The sequence below is a fragment of the Amaranthus tricolor genome, chromosome 6, assembly GCF_026212465.1.
Source record: "Amaranthus tricolor cultivar Red isolate AtriRed21 chromosome 6, ASM2621246v1, whole genome shotgun sequence".
NCBI classification, from domain to species: Eukaryota; Viridiplantae; Streptophyta; class Magnoliopsida; order Caryophyllales; family Amaranthaceae; genus Amaranthus; species Amaranthus tricolor.
Genome location: NC_080052.1, coordinates 23136772 through 23163493, shown reverse-complemented (window position 1 = coordinate 23163493; position 26722 = coordinate 23136772). Strand labels below are relative to the sequence as shown.

The window sequence follows — 26722 nt, the reverse complement described above, 5'->3', positions numbered from 1 at the left end:
AGCCAATGGATTGGTGAACCACATTAAATCTTTGTCTTGATTATTTATTTATAATTGTCATTCATCACATCATATTGCATATTTGTTTCCTAAACATTGATACAACACGAACCTACATTTAAACCTTATTTAGTGATCCTTGAATGTTTTTGTTGTTTTCGCTTTAGTGTCGACTTGTTTGCTAACTTGTCAAATGTGTTTTTGGCTATTTAAACAATCAAGAAGCGAAATAATTAACGAAAAGGCGAATAAAAAACTATTTGTCAAGCACACTTTACTGTTGGTGTAAAATTTTCTTCTTAGTTTCTTATTCCTTTAGTTATAGTTTTCTCTGCCCTCATTTAATTTACACCATTATTGTAGTGGTTCAAACTTTCTTTGAAATTTGTAATGTAATTTTACATTTTCAAATTATAATTTGGTTGTTAATTCACGAAAAACAATTTTCAAGAGTTACAATTTTATTTCAAGTAAGCGGTTAGTGAGATTTTCGGTTCGTATGAGTAACTTTAACATGCTAAGAGATAAAATCGACAAATTGGTCGTGGGACTTCAAATCGAATAATTTTTGGTAGGTTTCAATTTCGGGTTTACACTTTTTTTGTTAAGTCGTTTTCTATTTGGGTGGGATTCCGATGAACTAACGGGTTTATCATTTTAAAAATAATTTTCTTATTATTTTTCAAAAATCTTTTTTTTTTGTTTCAAAGAAATTTATGAAAGAATCAATATATTGCTTTCAGGGATCCAACAAAATATTAATTCAAAATTGAAAAATTAATTTTAGATATATAGAGGGTTTCTTACTAAAGAAAATATGAATGTTAATCTAGAAAATCAATAAAATTTAAAACATAGTTAAAAACAGTTGAATTTCAATTATGATAAAATTTAGCTTAATTTTTCATATAAGTCATGTTATGTCATTTTCTAGTACAAAAAATTCAAAAATATCGAGTAACAACCCGGTAAATATTTGTTTTCAAATATTTTTCATATTTACTTTTTTCGCAGATTTCAATGTAAATTTTAAAATTAAATAATTTTAATTGTGAGTTTTTAAAAATTCTAAAAAGTTGATATTTAGAGAGTATGTATAGAGACGAATTTGAAAAGATTGCACATAAATATGTTTTTTATAGATTGATGAGAAATTATTGTTAAATTTAACATTAAAATTCATAAATTGTGTTTGAAGGTAAAAAAAAACAAAAAAAGATGAGGTGGCAATATACGTGAAGAACGAACAAATGAAGGGGAATTGGATTACTCGCAGTGGCAGCACAGTAAGCAGCAGCTTAAACCCAAGCGAGAGACTGACTTAGAAGAAACCAAGAATTGTCCGAAAGTCGCGTTGAAAAGGAGGAGAATATGAGAGGAAAGAATCAACAGTCTGCTATTGATGAGAAGTACGCACAATGGAAATCTCTTGTTCCTGTTCTTTATGATTGGCTCGCTAATCACAACCTCGTTTGGCCTTCTCTTTCTTGCCGGTAATCTTTACTCTCTTTTTTTAGGGTTTACATTGATGCTATGCTGTAAGATGATTAATTATTTCGAATTTTTTATGCCCTAATATGATTAAAATCATGAGTTTTGTGATTTAGAGCCTTGATTTATGTGAATATTGATAATGCGTTCAAATTTATTGACGATTTTTGGGAGAAAACGGTGGCATTTTTAGTTGCTGCATGTATTCATTCTTCTATGTACTTCAAAATGTTCGACTCGGTGCATGAATGAGTCTGCTTGTTCTATTTTGCTTGAAGATCTTCTCACGATTGTTTTAGCATCGGTAATTTTGTTTTGATGAGTCATGAGCCAAATTTCGTGGTTATAAGGCTGTTCCTGCGAGCAAGTTTAGTGCTGCGAGCAACCAAGGGAAACAAGTCAGGTCTACCGGAGAAGCTGTGCTCAACCAGCACACCGTACGCTTGGGTGAGCAAGCTTGTGCTTGGCCTAGCACCCTGCTACTTAGGTGACAAAAGGCCTCTACTGCAAGCAGCCTAGGTGCTTGGATAAACAACGTATTGGTTCAGACTTCAGAGGAGCAATTATCCGTTAGTGCTTTGTTTTTTGCTTTAACAAGCTGTATAACTTGTATGCTTTTGAGGAGCTCTTTCATTGAGGTCAGGGGTTATAACAGCTCTTTAAAGGCAGACAAGAGGAGTGGAGAAAATAGAGTAGCCTCCAAGAGAAGCTCTAGAGATAGAGTGAGAAGGGACTTTCATATTTAAGGGAAAGTAATATTCAACCAGATTTCTCGGTCGAAAAAACTTGAGGTTAGCTCATATAAGAACTTATGCAGCTCATGGAGTGTTTTATATTGCGAGACATGCAAAGCGGAAACTAAGGAGCATGAGAGCCAAGAGTAATTGTAATCTTTTAGTGAAAATCTTATGCCCTTAGTTGTTTGTGTGGTGTTGTTCTTGTTGTTTTCTACACTTGCGACTCTATCCTTATTGTTGATTGTTTGTCTCTAACTTTGCCTTACAATGTTTGTTGTTCTTATGGTAAAAAAACCCACATATTTTTGTTTTGGATTTTTGGTACTGTTTATGTATAAGCAATGTTGTGCTACATTCATACACTTTGATTTCACTTGTTTCTTATGCAATTTTTGAGCTACCGAATTTGAAGTATTAATTTTAGTCTTCTCCGATTATATGTGATTAGGATAGCATCCAAAAAAAAATTTGTGGATTGGACGAACTACTATTCTCTTTTGAGGGTTAATAAAAAGCTGGTAAAAATCATTGGTTGTAGCCTATAGGAACCTCATTAATCTCATGATCATGGGTACACAAATGGGGCTTCAACGATTTGTGGGGGCATCATACAATTGCAAAATCTTCTTCTTGGAACCTATTTAATGACCATGATTTATCAAATCACATGTAATAAAGCTCTTACACCCGTATCATTGAAGTCTCAATCTAAGTTAAAAGGTGCAAGGCGCACCAAGGCGTAAAAGGGTCCTTCAGCTTAGTAGACCCAAGGTAAAAACGCGAGCTTGTCATAGGCGAGATGTTACTTATGCCTCAAAAGCTTATGAAACAACTCTGTAGCATATTTGATACTTAGAGTGTATGATACTCATATTATAATTGCATCAAAGATAAAAAAACATTTGTTACTATTGTGCTAAGCTGCTAATGATATTAGCTTAATATAGTGCAAAATAATATACAAGAGTGTACCTAAATTTGTATTTTAAAGCAATTAGTTGAATTGTTTTGTGTCTAATTATTGCAAGAAGAAGAGAGAGAAATGAAAAACCCATAAGAGAATAAAAATGAAAAATTTAGAAGAAGACTAATAATAGGAGGAAAGTTGAAAGAAGAAAAAATGATGAAAAGTATGGGAACAACAAAATAATTATTGAAGAAAATTTCAAAGAAGAACTAGAAGACAAAAGATGGAAAAATCAAAAAAGCCATAAGAAGAGATGATAAAAGATAAAGAGTTTAAAAGAAAACAACATTTTTGTTTAATTGCTATATGACAAATTATTAAAATAATACTTTCTCTCATTAAAAAGAACCAAAAGCGCATATAGTGCAAAAGCGTAAGGCATATAAAAGAGCAAAAGACGCACAAAACACATACTTATGAGCCCAAACTAAAATAAGCAATTTTTCAAGATCCTATATTCAAGGCTAGCCTTTTATAACTAAGGTTTCAATTAGAATCCGAAATTTGGCCCCTAAGTACACATCACTAAAAATGACCAAAGTGACTAGACTTGCAAAATAACATTAAAACTGCCTAATTCTATAAAAAATGAAGCTCAAAATAGAACCACTAAATGTGTAAAAATATCACTTATCAACTCCCTTCTTTTCTCCCACGAGTCACCTTTAATTCACATATGTCGTCAAAGTGATGTTACTTTGAAATGAAAATGGTTATATAAGGTGGGCTTTGAAAAAAACTTAATATTAGGTGTTATATTTGGAAAATATTTAGAATGAAAGGTGCTTTCATAAAAATATCCCTATAAATTACTACTACAATATTAAAATTTATAAATGTTTGATCTTAGTGCTTTTGTATGCACAGGTGGGGTCCACAACTTGAGCAAGCGACATATAAGAATCGACAACGTCTCTATCTCTCTGAACAGGCAATTTCTTCTTTTTCACCATTCAATACTCCTCTTTTATCCATTTCATGCTTAATTTCAGCTTGCCGTCATGCATTCAAGCTCAGTATGACTTTATAACATGGATTTTGTATTCAGAGGTGTAATATATTATTTTTTGTTGAATTTTGGGTTTTTTTTTTTGTTTTATCCTAAATTTTCTTTCATTTTTCCCTTATGAAACCCATTGAACCTTTCTATCAAGTCTTTGATGGGGAACATTTCAACTTTCAGTTTTCCCAGTATAATCGAGTGAATGAAGTATCACTCCACATAGTTGCCTATTTTATATCTAATGTGCAGCCACAAACTGGTCACCTGCCTTTTAGGCTTAATCGTTTGATGGAAATAACTCATTAGTACGTGTAAGGTGCTTTAGTACCATGCCCTGTTCAAGGTGAATGCCTCATTAGAGGTAATTCCATGATATTGAGTGGGTAATTTGTAGCCTTTGTTATGATTGACATAAATTTTTCTATCCAGTACCATCTCATTCTTGAGCATCATTATTTAAGGTGTTCCTCACCGCTATTGAAGCTGTGATCTTCTATTGTAAATTTTGCATATGATGTTTAATACTTGGTGAGAGTTGCTACTGCTCACAAATAGAATCTAAATCTGCTTGTGCTCTTTGATAGAATTTGCATGTATATTTTGATTTGTGATGTCTACTTGTTTTGAACTTTTTTTAGACTGATGGAAGTGTGCCAAATACACTGGTCATAGCAAACTGTGAAATTGTGAAGCCAAGAGTTGCAGCTGCAGAGCATATCTCACAGGTTACAATATCCTTTCTTTTTGTACTACAGTCTCCACCATTAAATAAGTGTCTACTTACTGACTTCTCTTCTTTCTGATTGTCTTACAAATATTTGTACAATCACTTGTTACCAAAATGACAATCTATTGTACTGTAACTTGTCATGTTGAGATACCGCTATAATACCTCACACAATGTTTCCTTAATCTACCTGTAAGGGTATATTTTGGGGAAACTGTTTCCCTCTTTCAAATGTTGGGTTGGAAGTGGATTTTAGGGAAGTAAGAGGAAAAACTGCTTTCCGGTCCATATAAATCATTTCCTCTCAAAAGTAAAGGAATTTCATTATCCTTCTCTCTTGGTGATGTGATTTGGGAATCCTAATTTTGGAAGGTTTTCTGCTACCCCCAAGGTTTTGGATATTTTGTTGAATGAAGTAGCTTTTATTTTTAATATTTTCTTTCATATTAATTCTTTGGCTCTACAAATTTGCCAACGTAATTAAGACGGTGTTTTTACATAGAGCATCTTTATTTTTTAAATTGAATAAATAGTTCAAATAAATCGTATGTGATTATTAATTTAAGTTGTGAGTCTTTAGGAGTGTAGCCATTTAGAAATTTAGTATGTTTAAGAGGTAATGTTGGGCTAGAAGTTTACGGTCAGAAGGAGTTGGATGTGTGAGGGAATACAGACAAAGCTACTCGCGTGAGGAGTCCCTTATTCCTACAAGTCTTTGTGTGACACCAAGTGTAATGTCCAAAACCTTGTGCAAAGATGCGGTAATGATTCCAATCACGGTAATAGAACGATATGTGGTTATCATGACACCAAATATCGAACAAAAGCATGACATTTCTTTCGAAATGGCTCAAAATGTGATTTTTTTACACCTTTACAACATGTGAAATATCAATACTTCGTTTTTTTTGAAAAACTTAACAATGCGCCTGATGCAATGCGATGCAACCGAGTTTTTGCACTATGGTCCAACAATAAGTTCACACAAGGATCCTTTGTTCGCTAGGGGTCTCGAGTTAGCCGCGTTACATGTCTAATAGAAGCTTGCACTGAGTTGCACATAAAAGTAGTCGTCCACCAACATATTGGGAGTCTAGCGTTCTCATCATTAGATTGAGTTAAGCATGCCCACGGTTGGGTCATCCAAATTCGTTAACTGGTCAAAGTTTGCTTAGTTTATGTTTATGTTTTATCTTCTATCTTTTGACTTGGATAAATTCTTGCTTATCTTTTTGTCAATAGTTTACCTAGTCGAATGTTTTGTCTTTTAGAGTACTATTTCTTGTTTTATTCATTTACTATAAATGTGTTGCTCTTAAATTGTGTTATTAAATGAGAATTGAATTTCATAAACGTATTGTGAGTACTAAAACATACTACTAACCGTACAATTACTAAAGTGTTATTGTTTGAAAGGAAACCTTCAAAACTATTTCAGGATAGATTAGATAGAGAAGTGCAATTGTGTCTATTTAAGAGTGTTGAAGATTAAACAACTTACACTAAGCTTTGGTAGAGTTTTCGGAGTGATCTCTTTCATAAGTTATATCCAACCCAATGCTTGTTCAAGTCGGAGGGACCTAGTTACACATCACTCAATCTTAAAATCTCTCTCCCTTCCCTTGAACAACTTTTTCTCTCCACTTGTACTTATAGGCCTTTTTAGGTAATTCATTTCAATATCCATTTCTATCCATCAATCCAAAGAAAGGAAAACTAATCTTCAATTGTGGTTTCTTCTAGAAAAGTTTCCTCAAACTTAGTCACCAATGAACATAAGTTAATTCATATTTGAATAAATGAAATCTGCTTATTTTTGTTTGCTTTATATTGAAAGTTGGACATTGTTTGTTTAGTCATACTTTCTCTTCTACTCCTATCTATGAGTTTTAATATAACAAAATTTTACATGAAGGTTGAAATTTGTCTTCTGTTGATTCTGTTTTATGCAAGTCTAGTCTGATTTTAGTAACATTAAATTTTTTTTTGTTTTAGTTTAATGAAGAAGCGCGTTCACCATTTGTGAAGAAGTACAAGACTATCATACATCCTGGAGAGGTAATAAGGAAGAGTTCTTAATGAAGCATTTCATGCAATGTACTCACATTTGCACAGTTTTGGTGAATGTTCATGTTTTCATAAGGAAATTTCTGCTACCGATTCTTATTTTGTTTGTGATTTTGCTTTTTATGACATTGATTGTTACATTTTCAAATATCCTATGTATCTTGACCTTCATAAAAGGATTAATGTAAATTATCAAGCCTGAAACTGATATGAGAGAGTTAGCACTTAGCATACCTTAAATCCTAATTTAGATCTTCTACCTATTCATCAGTTGGTTGAGCCTATACCTTTTCTTGTCCTGATTTTAATCTTTATGTATTGCTTGTCATCTATTTGAAATACCTTATCCTGTAATTGTTTTTGTATTATATGAAACTCTTTGCAAAGAGGGCATGGCCAAAACTTCTTTTTGTCTTTGCAGGTAAACAGAATCAGGGAACTACCTCAGCATAATCATATTGTTGCTACACATACAGATAGTCCTGATGTAAGCTCTCTCTAGACAAGTAATAAACGTTAAATATTTTAGTGTTTGATTAGTTTCTTGGTATCCTTCTATATTTTATTTCTAGTTTGTATCAAAATGGAATAGACAGTTTGTTTCTTGTAATACAAGGTCCTAGTTTGGGACATTGAAACTCAACCTAACCGTCATGCAGTGCTCGGAGCAACTCCATCTCGTCCAGATTTGGTATGAAACATTTTTACTTTTTCTTGTTCTAATTAAAGTTTTTCCATCCCTATTTGTTTTGCTTTTTAGGACGTGTAATTATGTTGGTTGACATTTATCTCTCACAGGTATTGACGGGGCATAAAGAAAATGCTGAGTTTGCTCTTGCAATGTGTCCTAAGGAACCTTATGTGCTCTCTGGAGGTAGGAATGCTGTATGCTAATTTGAATTCTTTTGATTTTCTCATCTTTCCATTTGTGTTGATTCTTTTCTTAAAAATTTTCAGTGCTATCTTTCATTGATTTGAGATTAGCTTGAAGTGTCACATATTATGTTTTGTATGAAAGAATGAGGGTACCAATTTTTGAAGTGTTTCAACCAAATAACTTTATTAACAATACATTAGTGTCTTGATAGTTTTTAGTATAGTCTTTGACCTTTCTCTTCATCCCTCAAGACCTCATTTGAAAGACTCGATTGTATTAGGGCGAGTGCTTTTAAGTCCATCTCATTTAATTCCTTAACCGACATTGTAGATGGTCTTCTAGATTTCCAAGCATAGCTTACTCTAAGCCACTTTGGACTAGAATGATTCTTATTTCAACTTCCACAACCAAAAGTTGACATTTCTTTCAAATTTCATCACACTTTATTATAACCATGTTTGAAGAATTTCATCAAATCCCACCAATTTTCAAGAAATTTCAATGAATCCAACAAAACACTAGGTCCTCAATCAATCATAAATTCAAGCTTTGAACCCACACTACTATTTCAACCTTGTTCTAATACATTTGTTAGGGCCACTTGGTTAAAATTCTAGGTTTATGTTGTCCGCAAATAAATTTGCACATATAACAAAAGCATGAGCAATTGAGTAGTTACATGAACAAGAATAGATGAAATTGAAGAATTAAAGCAAGAGTAAGAGAAACACACCAATTTAGAAGAAGGAAAAATCCTTTAAAAACCATTTGAAGACTATAAAACTCCCGTAAATAAGGGTAAGCCCATTGTATTTATGGATGCTTGAGTACAAGATTTTACAGTTCAGAACTTCTCACTAATCGCACTCACAAAATCCCAAAGATGTCTTGTGTTTAATCTCACTCAATTTCTCCTGTTTGGAGCTCTCACTCAATAATCCATCAAACTCCAAAACCTAAGTGAAGCTCTCTCTTTAGTGATGAAATAAGGAAAATTGGTAAAAACACCCCAAAGAATTAAAAGAGCTTATAATTCACATTTTTTATTCAAACTGGGTTTAAAAAGGGGTGGTACTCATCAGATACTCACCTGAGCACAGGACAAAATTGGTAAAAATACCCCAAAGAATTAAAATAGCTTATTTGACATTCCCTAGTTTTTTCATGAACTAAACAATCAGAGCTGTCTCCACAACATGAATAAACTTAGATCATTGAACCCTGTATGAATCTTGCTCACCTTCTGCTCCTTAATATTCAGGTGTCAGGAACTCAGGATATACGGACAAGAGACATATCCCTTCTAACCCTAGAATTTTTGAGCTCCCTAATCATTAATATTGAGTCTAAATCATAGATTTTTTAGCTGCCAAAACATCTGTAATCTTTAAAATATTTTTTTTTATTTGAATGTATATTCTTCCCAGTTTAACTTTTCAAGAAGAGGTCTGCTTGACAGTGGCTAGCCCAGGTGCCTAAAAGGATCCTTTTGAGAGAATGTCTACCTGTAGCAGCAGCATTTTCCTCCTGTGCATTGAATCTACTCAAGTATTTGAAGACTCAAAAATGCACAAGTGCAAAATAGACTCCTTATCTCCTCTAAGAACATCAACATCTTATATGCAATAGCCAAATGAGTAAAATACACCCAACACATCTTGACTGGTATCTAAAAACAGTATTTATCTTTGCAGACTTAAACATACATCCTAGAAACTCCATTCTAGCATCGATTGGGAGATGCTGGGGTTCTCCTTGCAGCCTTTAGCATAATCCCTGCTTCCTGAAGAAGACTTATGAAAACTCCTCACTTTGATATAATAAGCTGGATGAGATAAAAAGCAGAATTAGCTATATTGTATGCCTTTATTATGTATTTCTATTTTCAAAAGAATCTCTCCTTTTTTTTACATCAAGTCATTAGCTAGTCAAGCTAACATTATCAAAAATGTTCTTATTCTCGACATAACCTCCCGCTCCCTTCCCTCAATCTCAAATATAATAGGCATCATTCACATGGAAGTATCTTGCTAAAATCCTTGTATTGACTATGGAGTGAGTTTTTTCTTCAGTATTTCGAGTATTTTATAGCTGCTCGAGCATCTTCCCTAGTATTATCAACTTTAAAGTTTAATGATTGCATCACAAATTGTCTTCAAACACTTGGCTAGCAAATATATAGAACCCATATATAAGGATAGCATGAATATCCCTTTATTTGAGCATTCACAGCTATAGGATTCTTTGCTATGTGATTGCTTACTTACAGTTTTTATGAGCCTTCACTTTAGTTTATCGTGCTTCATACTTGCTATTTCCGAAATATTTGTCACTCATCAATCAATTTGTTTTCAGGGAAAGACAAAACTGTGGTTTTGTGGAGTATTCAGGATCACATTACAACAACTGCCTCAGACTCCTCCGCTAACAAGTCTCAAGGAACAGGGGCAACAATAGTGAAACAAAATGGAGAAAACCCTTCTGTCGGACCTCGTGGTATCTTCCAAGGCCATGAAGCTACTGTGGAGGATGTGCAGTTTTGTCCAAAAAGGTATGATAAATGATATTTTGTAGAAACTCATTACAAATGTAGGATTCTGAGGTGTTCAATTGCTGTTTAGTTCTTGACTGTACTACAATCATCTTGAAGTTCACAGGAGTTCTGCAGTGTTGGAGATGATTCTTGCCTCATACTTTGGGATGCTCGTACTGGATCTGATCCTGTCACTAAGGTACTTGTGCCATTCTTTCTTTTGGTAGTCCTTTTTATAGATTTCGTCTTTGAATTGTTATCCTTAATTCTGGAGATTTTTTGAACATAAAATTATAATAATCACGCTAAATTTTATATGAAGACGTGGAAGATTCCATTCATAGATGATATCTGTTGTTACAAGCTTACAAACATTAAATGTACTTTTATCTAGTGTATCATGATTCAAAAATTTTGAGCTTTGTTGTTTTGCAACAATAGCAACTCTATTAGACCAGCTACATAGATGCTGATTCGTTTTAATATCCATCAAGATGTTAAATACACTATATAGAGATAGATATCATGTGCTGAACTGGTATTAACTAGCAATATTCACAATATGTAATATTGGTGATATAAATTGTTTCTTATAAAGATACCTTGAACTAGAATGCCTATCTGTAATGAAATTTAGGCTTTGGCATTTTTGTTGTTGTTGTTCTTGTCTTTTTGCCTTCTTTGATGCCAAGTGTCGTTTAAAATGACATCATTAAATTTGGAACCGAATAAAGGGCTTGTAATTAAAAAATCAATAGCATGAAAATTTATTATTCAAATTTAGTGAAATTGTTTCCAGACTGATGTACACGGTCCTACATTGTAACTAGAATGTACCCTATGTAATTTTGCTGATTTTAAGTGCAATTTGAATATCTATTGTTGAGGGCCTGTTTGGTATAACTTGTTTTTGAGTTTTCTGTTTTTTAAAAAACAAAATCGATTTTTGGCTACAGTTTCTGTTTTTATCAAAAAAATTTTTATTTTTTTCAAAACTATTTGCCATACATACTTGAACATTATAATTTTCAAATTTATAAATCTTGTTGCATTACAAATAGTTTTGAGCCTTGAGATTGATCTAGATTATAGATAAATTTATTTGTTTTGAATCAAACCTATACTCATACTCATATAATTTCAAAATTTGGAAGTCAAGAGTTAAATTCACCATATATGATGGGTCAAGAGTCAAAAAAAAGATTTTAGCCTTAAGTTTTTATTTTACTACTTTTACAGTTTTAGAGTCCAACATGAGAGTAATATTTCTAGAATAGGTCATGAGTTAGGTTGGATTTGGGTTTGTTCAAGTTTAGAGTGCGAGTCTAAGTTAGTCTGAAGTCTATGATTAGGTTCAGTTTGTAAAGATTAGACGGCATATCGAACTAATTTTATTAGGATAAGATTCCTTATTCAAACCCATTGGGTATTAAAAATTAAGAACAAAATCTGTAAATCAGGGTCAAATAAGGGTGCCTAAAACGTTTAGAACGAGTCATAGACTCATGAGTCATGAGTCAAGACTCAAGACAAACTTATATTAGGGTCAACTCTATTGGTTGGGTCTAAGTACAAGTCGAATGTTAATTCGTAACGGGTGAGGTCATGATTTGGGTAATTGTGTCTGACTCAAAGAGTTGAATCACAATTGAATAGGGTTTAAGGGACGGGTATGATTTGGATACACGTGCGATTATTTTTTATAGGACCTAAAACCGATGACCCATCCACTCTCAAAAAATAAGATCTAGACCCTTTAAATCTAAAATGACTTATGTGTTGGGTGAGATTGGATCGATATAAGGTTTGAGTTTATAAATTCAATATGGGTTGAGTTTGGTTCAATTGGCCAAGTTTAGTGTAAAAATATCAAAGTTAAATGTGATTATTTTTTATTGGACTAAGACCTGATCCTAATTCAATGGGTGTCACAAACTAAGACTTCTACATTTTAAGTTCGGATTTGAGGGTCAACTTTGGGGCAAGTTGAACTAGATACTAGACTCATTAGTCACCATACTTGGTTATCATGTGATTGAAGGAAAAAATTTCTAAAATCAAAATTTTAAAATTGAAGAGACTTTTTAAAAAATGTTTTGTCAAAACATTTGATTTATTTTTTGTTTTTAAAAATTGAAATCTGGACAACAAAACGATACGAAATGCACCAGAGTTATCAATTTTGTTATAATTGATTAATTCTTCTACACTACTGTACATGTAACCTGTGAGTATATGCATATGTATATTTAATGGAAAGTATAAACATCAATTAGAAATTATGTAAGTACAACAATAACTAGTATTGATTTATGGTTCTTGATCATTGTATGCGACTAAGTTTTACCTACCGCTTACCCTTCCCTTTTATTCTGGTTTGGGGCTGGTAATAAGCGACAAGCATGCTGAGTATGAAAAATAATATGAGTATATGTTGTTTTCACTTGCACTGTTACACATAAGAAGGGAAATCATTGTATGGTAAGTACCTATACAATATATTAATGATATATTAATGAAGAAGCAATATGTGACACGTGTCAATACTACAAAAATTTTCATGCGTTTTTTTTCTTGTTAAGCAATATTTATTAGCGATTTTATGGATTATTTAACCTATAATAGAAAATATTTCTATATAATTGATTTGATTAATTTACAAAAATACGCTATTTCCTTAATTTTCTACCATAAACAATTGAGATCCAGCCTAAATTTTAATTTTTGGATGACAATTATTCATTTGGGTAAGAAAATTATTTTCGTTAATGTATCATTCATAAACTATCGAGAAAATTTATTATCGTAACGAATAAGACATGAAAATATTATTGAAACAATCTTTTCATGGATGATCTGAATTCAACAAATAATGTAAAAAGAAATATATAATTATTTTTGGATTTTTTGTGATAATCTTTTCATTGATAATTCATTTGGGTATTGTTGTGTGAATTGATTATAATAGTAGTAAATATTTTTAAGTTTTCTAATATTTTTGTATAAATGTTTTAATTTAAATTGTTTATTTGATGATATTTTCATCGATAATCTCTTTTTTAAACCAATTTCTTTACTACTATTATCATTTTTTCAATATAATAATAGCCTCACTTACACCACTAATTTAGTTTTTATTAATGTTTGATTATCCTACAATTGATAAATATAAAGATAAAAGGAGCATATATAATAGTAATACGTTTTTATAATCTATAAGTCATTTGAATCTTATTAAATATTTTAACTATTTTTAAATTAAATCAATTTATCATTTATTTCGATTTAAAAATAGCATAATGATTTTATTATATAAATTATTAATGAGTTCTATAAAAAAAGATTCTAAATCATGCTTGGCACGAAAATCTATCTAGTTTATCCTAATCTAGATGCTAGTTCGGACAAGAAATTCACTCTCCATTTCCCAATTATCCAAAAAGCAAATGATAATGTTTGGTCTTTGCAACTTTGATTGTCTCCATTTTTGTAGTATTAATGGTTGTATCTTTATTCTCATGTTTGGTCTTGCATGTTGAAGTTTTTAACTTCATCCATTTTGTGGTGTTTATTGTTGTGATCCAATAAGTTAGTGTCTAACGAGCCAAAGAGGTATAAAAACTTTCCTAAAATGTGATGTTAACGGGTAGAAATCATGGTCATTTTGTATCAAGTCTGCTTTGTTTGTTGTACAATTTGCTTATTACAATTTTCTGCTTTGGTCCTATATTTTGACAGGTTGAGAAGGCTCATAATGCTGATCTACATTGTGTTGACTGGAACCCCTTTGATGAAAATTACATCCTTACAGGGTATGTTTTTGCATAAATGTTTACTGTTTGATATTTGTGATTCCAAATTTATTGAACATGCATGGCTCTATTGTGGTAGAGTTAAGCAAATGTGGGACATATCCATAGAGTAAATGATGCATGTACGCGTGGTGAATGCAATGAAATGGATTTGATACGAAATGGGGGGATATTCCAAGAAATTGACACGAAGAATTGGTGTAAGAACCGGACTGCCGGACTCCTTAATCACTCAACTCTACGCTTCCTCCTTTGATCTGCAAGGGAGTTAACAGCATCTATGGATGGGGAGGAGTGGTGTCTTGATGAACACACAAGAACACGCGCAACCTTGAAGGGCAAAACTGGCCCTTAGTAACTCAATTGCAAGCAATTGAAAGAAAATTCACTCAAGGAATTTTTTCTGAATTTTATTAAAAATCAACTTGTCTTTTACAATGAATGATTCCCCTATATATAGGACTAATTTACATGATCAAAGCAAGGAAGAATCATAAGTTTATGCAACTAACATAACGGTCATATTGCCTCGTGGTTTACACGTGCATATTAAAAAAAACAAAACAGAAACTAAAATACTCTACAATATTTTCAGACTAAAACGGGCGACTGGATGACCTTGGGCTCACATTTTGAATGACTTCCCATGCTTGGTAGTGGACACTTAGAGTCTTGATGGAGAGATCCTTGTATGAAGATTCCATTTCTACCCTTTATTCCTCCTAGGATACGAGTATCCGTTCTGGAAAGCTCACGAAAGGATGGCTGGTCAGCTGTCTTTAGGTGCAGAATTCTGACAGTTCATCTTGCAACTGTGTGACCTTCAACCTCTTTTCTTGGTGTCTTCTTGTGATTGTTAGAAGGAGTTTAGGGTCTTGATAGAAAGGTCCATGTAGGGAGATTCCATTTCTATCTTCCACGTCTTCCAAGATACAAGGGTTAGCTCTGGACAGTCCTTGCAAGGTCACCTGGTCGAAGGTTTTTCAAGGGATGTCTGTTTGCTCTGTTTCTGTTCTCTGTTGTTGTTTGCTGTTCTATGGTGCTATTTGCTGTGGAATGTGTTGTCGGTCCTTGCTTGTGTTGTTTATGTTCTTGATTGTGATGCTCATGATGGTTCTCATCTACATACATGTCTTCAAGGTCAGCTTGTATTGAACCATGTGCTTAAATGTGATTGAAAGATGCACATGACTTGGGAGATGCATGTGCATATGGTTGAACAACACACGTCCATTCTTCCCCTTATTGCCAAGCTACCAAGATCTGAACCAATATGGTTCAGTAAACTATTCAATGTTATAGTTTTTCAATTAGGGATCTAATATATGAAAAAATTTACATGTTTTAGATGGTTATGCAAATACTAAGGAAATTACGCAAACCAACTACAATAAGAACTGAATTAAACAACCCAGATGCATAATGAAGAAATACTAATTATGATTATGAAATTACTAGATGGAATAAGAACGAAACTAAACAAACTTGATAAATATAATTCTAAGAACAATGGTTTCTTCAATCAAGATAAAACAAACTCGAGTTTAGATCTCTCCATTATTGATTGGGTATTCTATTTCCACCCAATATTTGCCTGCCTAAAATTTTAGTGAACAAATGTACATTAATAACAATGTTCTTTCTCAAACAACATTGGCTTCCTAAAACATGAATAATACTTATTCTCATGAGATTAAGCATATTAAGGACATTGAGTTCATATTTATAAATCCAATCATTTCATCTACCTAATATCATGGAGAATAATTTCTAAGCATTAGTAATTTCTAAGAATTGATTTTCATCAGCTTTTTAATATCAAACTAATAAACAAATTTACCTTACATTATACAATTAAACAATCATGGAAAGATGCGAGTCTTAGAATTAACTTTGTTTTTTACATGATGAAGTTCACTAAACCCTAAGTAAAGGGAACTACTCATACATCAGTTTTTACTAATATAATCAAAGATGAGATCAATTGCGTAATTAAAACAAGTAATTGATACTAAAAGATGAAGAGATGTTATGTTACTTGTATAAATCTTATTATAGAGAATAATTTGAAGCTAATCCAACATCAAATCTATTTTTTAATAATATGAAACCCAAACTCTCTATTTGAAGGAATGATTTAAAATAGATCTTGATTGAAGTTCAACACAAGGCTTAAATGAAAGACGAAGTTTATAAAGTTGTTTATTTCCGGTCTCTGTCCCTCTAGATTTGCACCCCTTTCCGTTTTAATTTGTCCTACTTATTTTGTGCCTTTTTTTTTCTGGCAATGGTCCACTCTCCTTTTAATCTCATCCACAAACTTATTTTATCTAAGCATCTTTACCACTCATTTATATTATCCACTTGTCTTTTGTCTTATTCTTTAACATAATTCTACATTCTACTAAATTTCGACCAAATCGCAATTGGTGCATTATGAGGGATAAAGAAAGTACAAAACAGAAGATGAAGATGAAAATGCTTAGGAAGAAAATATGCTCTCTATCTCTGTATTCTCTATCTTAGCTTGTGTGAATGGTGAATCAGTAATTGAATCCTTGTTTCTCCTTTTTCAAGTACTATCTACTTATGGATATGAGAGGAATCCTAGAGGTGGCTATAGGCCGGTCATCATGAGCTTGGGTATGGTCTTTTCAGATCATTGATACAAACACTTCAAGTTGCAATATTTCAAAATTAAAGAAAGTGAAAGCCACGAACCCGATAAGAGTGTCTGGTCAAGCAGAGTTCTTGCTATTGTTCTAGCAGAGTTGAGCTTACGGATTCGGTTGAGCAGACAGGGAACCTTTTGGACATTCTTGAACTCAAATGCACTGTTCGATCAAAGTGCTTGAGCAGGTCCAGGGACGGAGCAAACAATTCCGAGGCCCTGTTTATTTTTCATAAATTTCTAAAATTAGGGCCTTTTATAATTAAATATAGAGATTTTCTTAAACTAAAATAAAAATTCAACGCAATTTTAATTTAAGTACTAGAATTAAATAAAAACTCAATGCAATTTCTAATTTTATTAATATCGATTTATAAAAATAACTTAGATTAAGTTGTTAAAATTTAAATTATCATCTCTAATGTTAAAATAGAAAAGAAAGTATTTTTAGATTGATGACTAACAATAAAAAGAGTAAACGTTTGAAGGGTTGAAAAAGTAAGAAATAAAATATTGATTATTTTTATTATATTTAAGTTAGTGACAATTCATGTTTGATGAATGTGTAAAAATTAAATGATGTAAGAGAAAATATTTGGAGGTTGAAGAGTTTTTTGGAAAGATAAAAAATGAAAGAAAAAAATGTAATTAATAGGTTTTGAACACATGACCATTGATTTGTTAAGTAAGACTCCTACCAATTACTCTACCTCAATAGTATGTTATTCTAATATATTTTTTTTAATATGAGGCCCTTTTTAAGTTTGGGGGCCTTGTGCGGTTGGGTACCCCGCACGACCCCTAAACCGCCCCTAAGCAAGTCGAGAGGGCATCAAATGTTCTCCTAAACATTCTGGACAAAAGTAGCAAAAGACTGCGCCATTGAGCAAGCAACAGTTAAATTTTCTCATACTTAAAACATTTTGGAACAAGCTGCAAGGAATAGTATAAAGATGCTTGCTCGAGCAGGTTGATTGAGCACCCTGGAATCCAAATTTTCATACTTCTGCATTCTGAAACAACATGCAACCTGAAATACGTAGCATGGATGCTCGACTCGACCACGTCAAGATCGCTTTTCTTGCGTCTGATGAGACTTGGTTATTTAGAAGATGATCAGTGAATACCCAAAAATTGCCTGGAGACTTGGGGGTTTGGAATAGGAATAAAATGCACTTAAAATTTTCCTCTCAGACAGAACCAATGAAGAAATCATATAGAATTTTTAACTTTTAGTTATTGTGTGTCATAATTAGTTTTCATTCATCCAGTTTGGGTTTGGTTTGATTCACAATTATACCTGTACAACAAGAAATGAGAATGGAATGAGGTCAAAATTATGACGTTCTTACCGTAAGTAGTTGCCAAATATACATTGAAAAGAGTGCTTTAGTTGCATGACATTCTGGCTTATTTTATGCAGATCTGCTGATAGCTCTGTCCATATGTTTGACCGGCGTAGCCTTACTTCTGACGGAGTTGGATCTCCTGTTCACAAATTTGAGGGCCATAAAGCTGCTGTTCTTTGTGTTCAGGTTTTGTGTAGTTTTACAAAATGCATTTCAATTTCTGGAATATGGCTGAAAAGTCGCTAATAATTTATCCGATTCCAGTGGTCTCCTGACAATCCAACTGTCTTTGGAAGTGCTGCAGAGGACGGTGTGCTCAACCTTTGGGACTATGATAAGGTAAAGGGTATCAGTAATTACGCATAATGATTTTGGACCCCCATAGATTATTTAAAAATAAAAGACGGGCTACATGTATTTCCGGTGAAACTTGTGTGCTGATAGTTGGTCTATGAAAGGGAAAGTGATGCAAGGATCTTTTGGTCTTAGTTAATTGTTGCAGTTTTTTGAGCTTGAAATATTTGGCAATTGATCTTAACTTCTCTTTCTCTTTCTGTTACCTTTACTTTGATGAGCCTGCTTCCTTTTTTTTCCCAACTTTGGAGACATAGAAACCTTGTCCACCTTGAAATCTTCAAATAGGAGTTTCATGTGGTGGTTACCTTTAATGACTAATATGGGCTCATTCTTTGTACAAGCCTTTGAAAATTACTTCTCTTTATGAAATATCAAAAGTTGGAGTTATGAATGCTATCCTTGTTAAGTGCTCTTTTTTCTTGGAATCCTGCTTTGAAATATGCATTTGTTTTAGGATGTTGAAACTCCTTATTCTCAAGAGTATATACTTTTTAACCCTAATCCATATATCATCTTGAAGTTCCTCTAACTTGCTTCTACTTGGTACTCTTATGCTACCAAGTCTTGAACTTCTCTGTTTTAACGCTTTGATGATACAATGTTAAATGTGCTGTATTCTAACTTATATTGTCTCCCGAGAAGTTCTTCGTTGCTATATGGATGATAGGTAGGATATAATGACCATCCTATTTGCTATATAATTGTGATTAATAGGATCATAGTTATAGTCCTAACTCTATTATCCAATTTTCTTGGAACTATGATCCTATAATAAAAATTGTAGTAAAATTTTTACGTGTTTTATTTCAAGATTATTGTTTGGTTTCATACATATGTTTATTTAGTCTGTGATTACGAGGAAAGACTTTAGTTTTCTTTCATTATTATACAAAGTCACATTTTAAAAATAATTTAGTGTATTTTCTTCTCACTTCTTTAAACATGTCGTCAAAGGAAATTAATTTTTCTCTTTTAAAATTCTAAAACGAAACTTAATATTAATTACATTCAATGTTATTAGAAATGTGATAAGGATTGAATTTCACAATTCTTTCCAACTCTCCTAATATGTTGAGTTTGTCCTCTTAATGCTAGGATCTTTTGAGAGTAGAATTGATCATAGGATCGTTAGAATTTGTGAGGATCAGTAGAATTGCAATCGAATACTAATTCCATGACCATGTTGTTTGAGGTAACACAGAGAACTTCAAAACTTGCAATTTTTATATCATTATCGATATTGGGTGTGAAAGTTAGCGTGAGAAAGCTAATAAATGTATATTTGTATATTGGGAGATGAACTTTTGAAATTGATCCCGTGTTTTTCAATACGAACATGTATTTCGAATCACCTCCCAACTTACCTAATAACATCTCGCAACTCCGTTACTCTTAAAGTTTATGACAAGTCATGCCCAATGCCAAATGATTTTAGCCAATGCATCATATCTACCAACAGTATATAGCTATGACATTTCACTCAAATGTTTTTCAAGTACAAATTGAACAGAGTGTATACTAAAATAATCTTATAATGCCTCCAAACGACTCGAATAACGGGATAAATGACGCCTAAAAGTAGTAGTATTTATCACTCATCAATTCACTCAAGCATATGCCAAAGAAGATCAAAAGAGTAATCATCATTATCAATATACCCGGTGTATCCAGCTCATAAAAACTATGATTAGGGTCTAGGGAGCATAGTGTAAAAAAAGGCCTCATCGCATTGCATCGACCGCGTTGTAAATGTTTCCTAAACAAACAAACCGATATTTTCCGCGCTGTAAAGGTATAAAAAACTGCGTTTTGGGCTGTATCAAGGGATATCTTGTGATTTGAGCGATATTTAGGCATTATGATAGTTGCATCACTCGTTACCCAATCATCGTTCCGTCACCACAGTCGCGGCCATTACCACAGCTGGGAAGGGATAGAAGACGACAAATCATACACGTAAAGAAGAATTCGGCAAAAGAGTCCCTCGACAAGAGAAGGATCTACAGAGGAAAGCAAAGCAAAGAAAGACATAGCTGAAAGCACGATAAGCTGTGCAACGTAAAAACCTAACATGATTAAAGAAATAAAAAGCAATCATAAAAGCTAAAACAATAATCAAGGCATAGGTGGTATATGTGTAGATTTAGGTGACTATCCAAGGTCTAGGACGCAAATACGACATCTCTAACTAGTTATATTCCCATTCAAGTTCTCAGAGAGGTGCAACTCGTTCATATTATTCCCAATTTTCTCCTCCCATGTTTTTTTGGCCTACTCCGACTTCTCATTCGATCGATTGTGATGCTTTTCACCCTTCTTGCACGCACGTCAGGGGCTTCCTTTGTGCTTTTCTAAACCATTTTAATCTCCTTTCACGCATTTTTGCTGACAAACCCTAGTTTCTCTCAAACATGGTTCCTAATTTTATCCATCTTGGTGTATCCATACATCCACCTCAACATTCCCATCTCTACTCATCTTATGCTCCTATACCTTTCGCGTATAACAAGGAGGGTCAAAACGCAACTCAGTAGAATTCACCTTTTAATCTAGTCGAGAAACTCCTATCACATAGCACTCCAATGGATGCTCTCCATTTAAGCCATCCAACTTGCATTTGATGTGTTACATATTTATTAGTCTCCTTGTTACTTTGGATTAATGATCCTAAATATTTAGAATTTGTCGTCTACGCCACAACATCTTTGCCAACAGTCACCTAAGGTTCACCCTATTGCTCTTCTCCACTAAAATTGCACCTTAAATATTTCATTTTAGCGCGACTTATTGCAACCTTTTTCCTTCCAGAGCTGCCCTCCAATGTTGTTTCGGCTACGAGTAAAATATCTTCAATGAATAACATGCACCAAGGGACATTTTCATGATGTGTTTGGATAGCTAGTCAAGTATTGTAGCAAGTAGGAATGTGCTCAGGGCCGAGCCATGGTGCAAATCCAATTCTACCGAAAAAGGCTCAGTTGTCCCTATTCGTGACCGAATGGAAGTCGTGATTCCATATAATGGTCCTTAATATATCTCAATGATATTGTTTTGGCATGAACCCAAATTGATTCTCTTTGATTATTGTTTCTCGCCTGAGCTTTCCTCTCCATTACTCAATCCCACAACTTATCGTGTGGCAGAGAAGTTTGATCCCTTTATAATTGAGCATCAAAAGAGTAATCTTGTTCGTCAAATCATTATCAACTTTCGCTGAGGCCAAGACGCGTTGAAACATGGGAACTTCATATGTTGATTTTTGATTAATATTACAATGGGTATGAGTATGATTGAGTATATATTTTTTCATTTCATAACGAAAAGAGAAGAAACTGGCAATAGACTATAAGATACAATTATTTTGCAAATTATTGGAAATTTTACTTTAATAGATGAATATTAAGTGTTGATACACCGAAAATGAGAACAATTAACACAAGCAAATATAATTTATTTCTACAAAATTTGTAGGATCGTATGATCCTAAGATCCGACTCTACAATTTGATCCTAAGAGCATGTTTCTATTAAGAGTAGAATCCTGATCCTAATAACTTTAGTACATGTTTCCAACATATTTAAAGCACAAATATAGCTTTTTATCATCCTACAATCTGAATCTATGGATTCAATCTTACTCCCTTTTACATTTAGGTTCTGATTGTGATAATTTTGTCTTCAAACTATGTTTTCTCAAGTGTTATTAACTATTATATTGTATTTTTGTCTGAACGTTGAACTTGTATATTTACTAAAACTACCCTCACTTTTAAGCCCACCAACTCGTTCAGAACATTTTATTGATTGTAAACAATGCCTTGAGGCAGTCATTGTCAGTGGGCCAAATTGCATCCACTGATCTGACCTTTTAGTTTGGTTATCACCGATACAATTAGACTCAAGAATAAACTTAATGAATGTTAGTTTATGGACTATCTTACTTGTTCCTTGAGAAAAGATAGATACTTGGTTTTATTTTTGCATCATTGCCTTCTTAAAGTTTTTATTAAGGGCTGCGGTAAAGTAGATTAGAAGGAGTAATTGGATTGGTGGATTGGTTGTGGCCTTGTGGGTTTTTTTCGGGTCCAACAATAGAGAGAAAAGGTTTTGCCATACAACTAGAAAAGCTATGTTGCAAATACAATTAGACAGATGAAAGGCAAAACTGTCAAACATAAACCAACAGAGGGAGAATTATGTTTTTTTTTAAATAGTTTTAGATGTCACTCTCAAAATTGGTCAATCATTCTTTGGAAGTTCGTGATTAATTTATTGCATGGCTTTCTACGTGGATGAAGATTCTTAGATATTGGAAAGATTAATGGGTGTTTAGAGATTGCAGTATAATTCTCCCCAAATATCTGAAGATTTTACGACCCTTTCTCATAATTTATGCCTGCCATTACAACTTCAGGACATAGGCCTAAATGAATTGAATTTGTTTGTCTATTCTGTTTCTGTTTAGGGCACACGCTTTAGAAGTTTGAAGGAAGCCAATCACTTTCAAAGGCAGATGTTAGTTTAAATAATATTCAAGGAAAAGAACCTGGAACTTTTCTAGCTTGTGCAGAATTCTTTGAACAAGATAAATATTCCAGTAAAATCCATCTTTTAAAGTTTGGTTTGATATTGTGCGGAGTCTTGCATATCAATTGCAGGAAAGTCTAGAAGCCATGCAGGTAGCTTTATAATGCTACAAAGTAGGAACTTTTGCTGTTTATGTGCTAGATGAGTGAAAAGCATCCATGGTTCCTCCTGCTATTGTTTATGGATCCCAAGTTTAACTTTATTAATTGTACCTAAGAAAACAGTTGTTTTAAGTTATTAAGTCTGCATATTCCTTATAGTTTTTCTTTATATGTTTTTGTATTTTTCTACAAATTTTTTGAACTTTTGTCTCCTGCCTTTTGTAGGTTGGTAAAAAGAAAGAACGTGGGGTAAGGACACCAAATGCTCCTCCAGGTCTCTTTTTTCAGCATGCTGGGCACAGGTTAGGCTTTGCTTTTCTTCTTTTTTTTTTTTTTTTTTTTTTAATGTTTTCATGGTTTGCTACTTTTGGTGCACGCTTTTTCCATATTTATCTTTAAGCAAGAAGTGTTCATACTTCTGATACTCTACTTGTTTTGCTGAGCCATTTCCTCTGATTGTGGAACTTGTAGCCGGTTCTTAACTTAGTTCTTGTTACATTCTCGAAATGTTCACATTGAACTTTTAGTTTTGATGCATTTGAGCTTTTAATCTTTTTTTTACTGAAGGGTTGTGCTTGTTTTCTGAATATCATTTTTGTTTTAATGAATCTGGTTTTGAGCCCTTTCAATTGACTCTTTCTTTTTTAAACTATACACAGGGATAAAGTGGTTGATTTCCATTGGAATACCTATGATTCTTGGACTCTTGTGAGTGTTTCTGATGACTGTGATTCCAGTGGTGGTGGTGGAACACTGCAGGTCTGAGATATTCTCCTACTTTTCTTTCTTCATCTTCATCATTTACTTCCTTTCCACTGTGCTATATTTTAAATACTGGTCAACCTCATGTGCCTGTGCAAGATATATTATAGGGAGATGGATCTTTGAGTTTTAACATGGAGCCTACAAGTCTATTACACTAAAAGGTTTGACCTCACACACGATGCAAGACATGGACTTGTGAGATTTTTTGGAAGAGAAATTGGGGCCTTCTAAATTCAGGAACTTTGTATTGTTTTTGTTAGAATCACATCGAACTAGAATAGACAATATATCCAAATCAAAGCAGACCTGAATAGGCCAAGCATAATCTTATAATCTATCTCTATTTACTTTTCAGTCCAAGAGAGGCTGTTCAGAAAAAAAAGAGATTAAAACAAACTAAATGAGAAATGTTTGGATGAGAACCTGGACCTTAATAAATACGGGAGAGATTACTTTATTCACCTTATTTTCCTTGTTGGTTAATGCATTTGCTTGGCATTGCTGCATCAGCCATTACATTTATGGCTCTTGTTGATATTTCATTATTCTGGTTAGCTCTCTATTTCTGTGATAGAGGAAGCTTCTAGACCTAAACTAGTACCCACTAGCTAAAACATTTTAGCCTACAGAAAAAATTTATCTTATCAGCATTTTTTTGGATGGTACCTTGTGAATTGTGACCTTACTCTCCTTTTTGGTTGAAGCATTTGCTTGGAAGTGCTGCATAAGCCATTACTAGTGTATTGAGGCTCGTGTTAAGATTTCATAATTCTGGGTTATTTCTCCACTTTTGTGGCGTAGGAAGACTTCTAGGCCTAACATGTACTTACTAGCTAAAACTCTAGCCTATAGAAGGAAGTTTCATTTTTTTTTTAAGGCTAAAGAGGCTCCATAAAGCAACTAAATAGTAGAATCCTTTTGAGTGGAAGTAGACAAGCCCTTCTATCATTGTTATTTAGCTTCTTTTTTTTTTTTTTTTTTTTTTTTGATTTGAAAGCTTTCTTATGGACAAGTGAAGAGAAGTGATCATTTCTCATGGAAGACCAATAACATCTGTGCTTGATTTGGTAAATAGATCTAGTTGTGTTTATTTTTGTTAGGTTCATAAGTTGATGAGTTGCCTCAGCTCGACTTTAACCAAACCTATTTACTTAAACGTGGCAAGAAACCTCAATTCAACCCAACTTATTTGGAGTATCAAACTAAACGTATTAGGCTCAGGTTGACATGTGAATCATTTTATCCTATTTGTTTAACTTTCCCATGTCAAATCAATAAGCTTAATTCCTAAAAGAATTATTGTAGTAGTTAACAATTAACATCTATAGTTTATAAAATTGAAAAATGCAATGAAGTAATTCAACAATCAATTAATAAAGGTAAAACTAAAATAACGAAAGCCTTTGTAATAATGTAACTCAAATAAAAGTATCATGTTGGATTCAAGTTCTAATGTTCAATCTTAATCCAACACAGATGAGTAAAGACAAAAGAGTCAGTTTTATCTACCCATTTACTTCAAAGGTTCATAAGTTTTGACCCAAATTTTGTGCCACGTTCAGTTCAAGTAGGGTTCTGTCAACTTTTGCCATCTCTAGGCTGTACTCTTTCTGATTTGTACTTAAAATGCTAGTCCCTGAACAGAAACATCAAATATCTTACCTGAATTTTCTCTCAGATTTGGCGTATGAGTGATCTAATATACCGACCAGAAGAAGAGGTTTTAGCAGAGCTTGAAGAATTCAAGGCACATGTAGCAACTTGTGGTTCCAAATCCTGAGGACAGTTTGTTGATAGACGTTAGATGACGAGATTTGAAGTTACATCGCATGCTGATGTGCAATATTCAAGAGTAGGTGACACTGTCTCCTATCTTCTAGGACCTTTTGGTTTTCCCATTGTTTTAATTGTCTAGAGACGAGACGGGGAGCAAGTGTGTCTATCCTGTTTACATAATGTGGATTGTAAAATAGATGTATACTTCTGTTGCTTGTACACTGTCTTCAGGCTCTCATGAAATTAGAACAGGCTGAACGGTGTATGCAAGGCTGGATCAACTAGGATATTAAAATGGTGTGACTTGTAACTTTTCCCGCTGCAATTTCCGCTCCTGGCCCTGCCCAGCTCTGCTTGAAGTATTATCATTAGCCATGTATGCTTAATAATAAAAGGGTTACGTAGCTCTGCATATAAAAAAGCTATGTAGTCGGATAAACCCCCTTTTAAAAAGGAGGATCTAATTGCAATGCAAATAAGGGGTGGTTCCTGTGCTGCATATAGATTAGATGATATATGTTTTAATTTGATATCACTTATAAACAAAATATAACCATCAAAGTAGCAAGCTTAACTAATTTGTTAGAACAGAATTATGAAGTAACCTAAGTTTTGAAATGTTGCTCTTGAATCTTGTTATACTCAAAAGACCATTTCGAAAGTCCAAGCAGATATGTGTTGGAGTATTAAAAGGAAATTGTTATCGGATGTTTGTGAGCGACCTGAGCGTGTAAATATATGATAGTAGTATAGTGTAGATTAGTAAATATGTACACATGATAATGATATAAGTAATAGGTTGTATGAGTTTTTGGGATTCATCAATGAAAAAATAATTCTTATTTATCTCATTTGGAGTAAGTGTTGGTTTTCTCATATTAGGTTTTAAGTTTGGTTTTCATT

At 33.2% G+C, this 26722-nt stretch overlaps 1 protein-coding gene across 1 annotated transcript; it reads left to right on the top strand.

Annotated features, from left to right (window-relative positions):
- The first annotated feature begins 1260 nt into the window (after positions 1-1260).
- LOC130815135 (WD-40 repeat-containing protein MSI4-like) lies at positions 1261-26665 on the top strand. The gene is made up of 15 exons (XM_057681496.1): positions 1261-1493; positions 4063-4126; positions 4837-4923; positions 6921-6983; positions 7414-7479; positions 7609-7683; positions 7791-7866; positions 10225-10420; positions 10520-10601; positions 14141-14214; positions 18309-18420; positions 18499-18573; positions 23504-23580; positions 23938-24037; positions 25722-26665. Exons 1-15 carry the CDS (start codon positions 1372-1374, stop codon positions 25821-25823), a joined length of 1371 nt encoding a protein of 456 aa, XP_057537479.1. The 5' UTR covers positions 1261-1371; the 3' UTR covers positions 25824-26665.
- Positions 26666-26722: the final 57 nt, after the last annotated feature.